This window comes from Propithecus coquereli, unplaced genomic scaffold (assembly GCF_000956105.1).
Source record: "Propithecus coquereli isolate 6110/MARCELLA unplaced genomic scaffold, Pcoq_1.0 Scaffold136, whole genome shotgun sequence".
NCBI classification, from domain to species: Eukaryota; Metazoa; Chordata; class Mammalia; order Primates; family Indriidae; genus Propithecus; species Propithecus coquereli.
This window is the reverse complement of record NW_012137858.1, coordinates 3883839-3885232: the sequence shown is the minus strand read 5'-3', so window position 1 is coordinate 3885232 and position 1394 is coordinate 3883839. Positions and strand designations below refer to the sequence as shown.

Here is a 1394-nt window from a genome sequence, read left to right as displayed (position 1 = left end):
AATTTATTTTATCCATTGTTCCTTACCACCTAATTTTTGTCTTTTTATCAGAATTAATTTATTTCTGTCCTTATTGTTGATTTTTTTTAAAAAAATTCCCTCATCTCGGGAAAGTAAAGGAGTAGGAATATACTGTTATTTAAACCAACATGCAGTAAAACCCTTACTATGTTCGAATTTCAGAATAACCTCTTCGTATTCACTTATTTTGCAGCTCTGTGTCACTTGCATATAAATTACCTTATTTGAATCTCATTACATCTCAGTGAAGTGGCCTGGATTAGTGTTTTATTTTGTGGGTAAAATGGGAATAAGAGGATTGACTCTTGAAGATTAAATGATTTGCCCAACATATCACATAGCCAATCAATAAGCAGTGATTAGGACCTCTGTTTTTGAACCTGTGGAACAGGGTTCTGTCATTATGCGATTCTGCTATAAAAATTATGACACAATATTTAGAGATAAAAGAGCCTCAGTAATAGACTAATATCACCTAGAAAAAGAGTTTGGGAAATGGAAGGTCTCTGGAAATCAGCACATTAAATCTTCAGCCATAAGTATAGTTTTTATCATTTAGGATTTCATACAAGCAAAAAGGAGTGGGGGAACAGGAAAGAAGTAAATTTTGTTGTCTAAATAATTGCTAATGTAGTTATAAAGTGTAATTCAAATTTTAAAAAGGATTTTTGAAAGAAAAGGCATAATGTAAAACCAGAAATTAATAACAGTTTGAACCTCACTAATCTCATGAGATAGAGGAAGTTTTGTATATCACATATGGTGACTTTTAATTACCACAATGCACATAGCCAGTTCACTTGAACCTTTGAAATCTATGTACTAAAAGATATTAGAGGTTTTTTCCCTGCACACATTTATTAAAAGCATTCAGGCACTGTTTGTGTATGAAAGTCTCAAATTATTAATTCTTATGTATTTTATTCTAGGTTAATGGAAAAGGTTCCTTATGGTGTGTTGATCCAGAATATAAACCTAATCTTATGCAGGCACTAAAGAAGCAACCTTTTTCCTCAGCATCAAAATTTTCCACTCCTCCTGCATCTTCACAAAGGTAAAGATCTGCGTAACTGTCAGTGGTGATTTATAAGATTTCATTGTGTGAGATGGAAAAACTTAAAGTTTTAAATATTTAAAAATTATGTTCAAGTCTAAAATTTTAAAATGTTTGGCAAATAAAATAATGCTTTGAAGTTTGTTTTTTTCTTCTCTGCTAAATGTAATTGTAATTGTATTCCTTGGCTTTTGTTTTCAAACACAGTGACTCCTATTAATCTTCTAGCTGTCTCACTTTAAATTAATATGAAAATTATATGGCCTCCTTAAATCTGATTTTTATGTCCTTTTCCTTAAAGAAGCCTTCAGAATCTTCT

The 1394-nt window shown here is 31.0% G+C and overlaps 1 protein-coding gene across 1 annotated transcript in view; it reads left to right on the top strand.

The window, feature by feature from the left end:
- FOXN2 (forkhead box N2) overlaps positions 1 to 1394 on the top strand; it is a 44975-nt gene that overhangs the window by 11177 nt on the left and 32404 nt on the right. Inside the window, exon 2 of the mRNA XM_012638859.1 lies at positions 951 to 1075. Coding sequence (XP_012494313.1) covers positions 951 to 1075 — 125 coding nt within the window. The remainder of the gene's footprint in view (positions 1 to 950; positions 1076 to 1394) is intronic.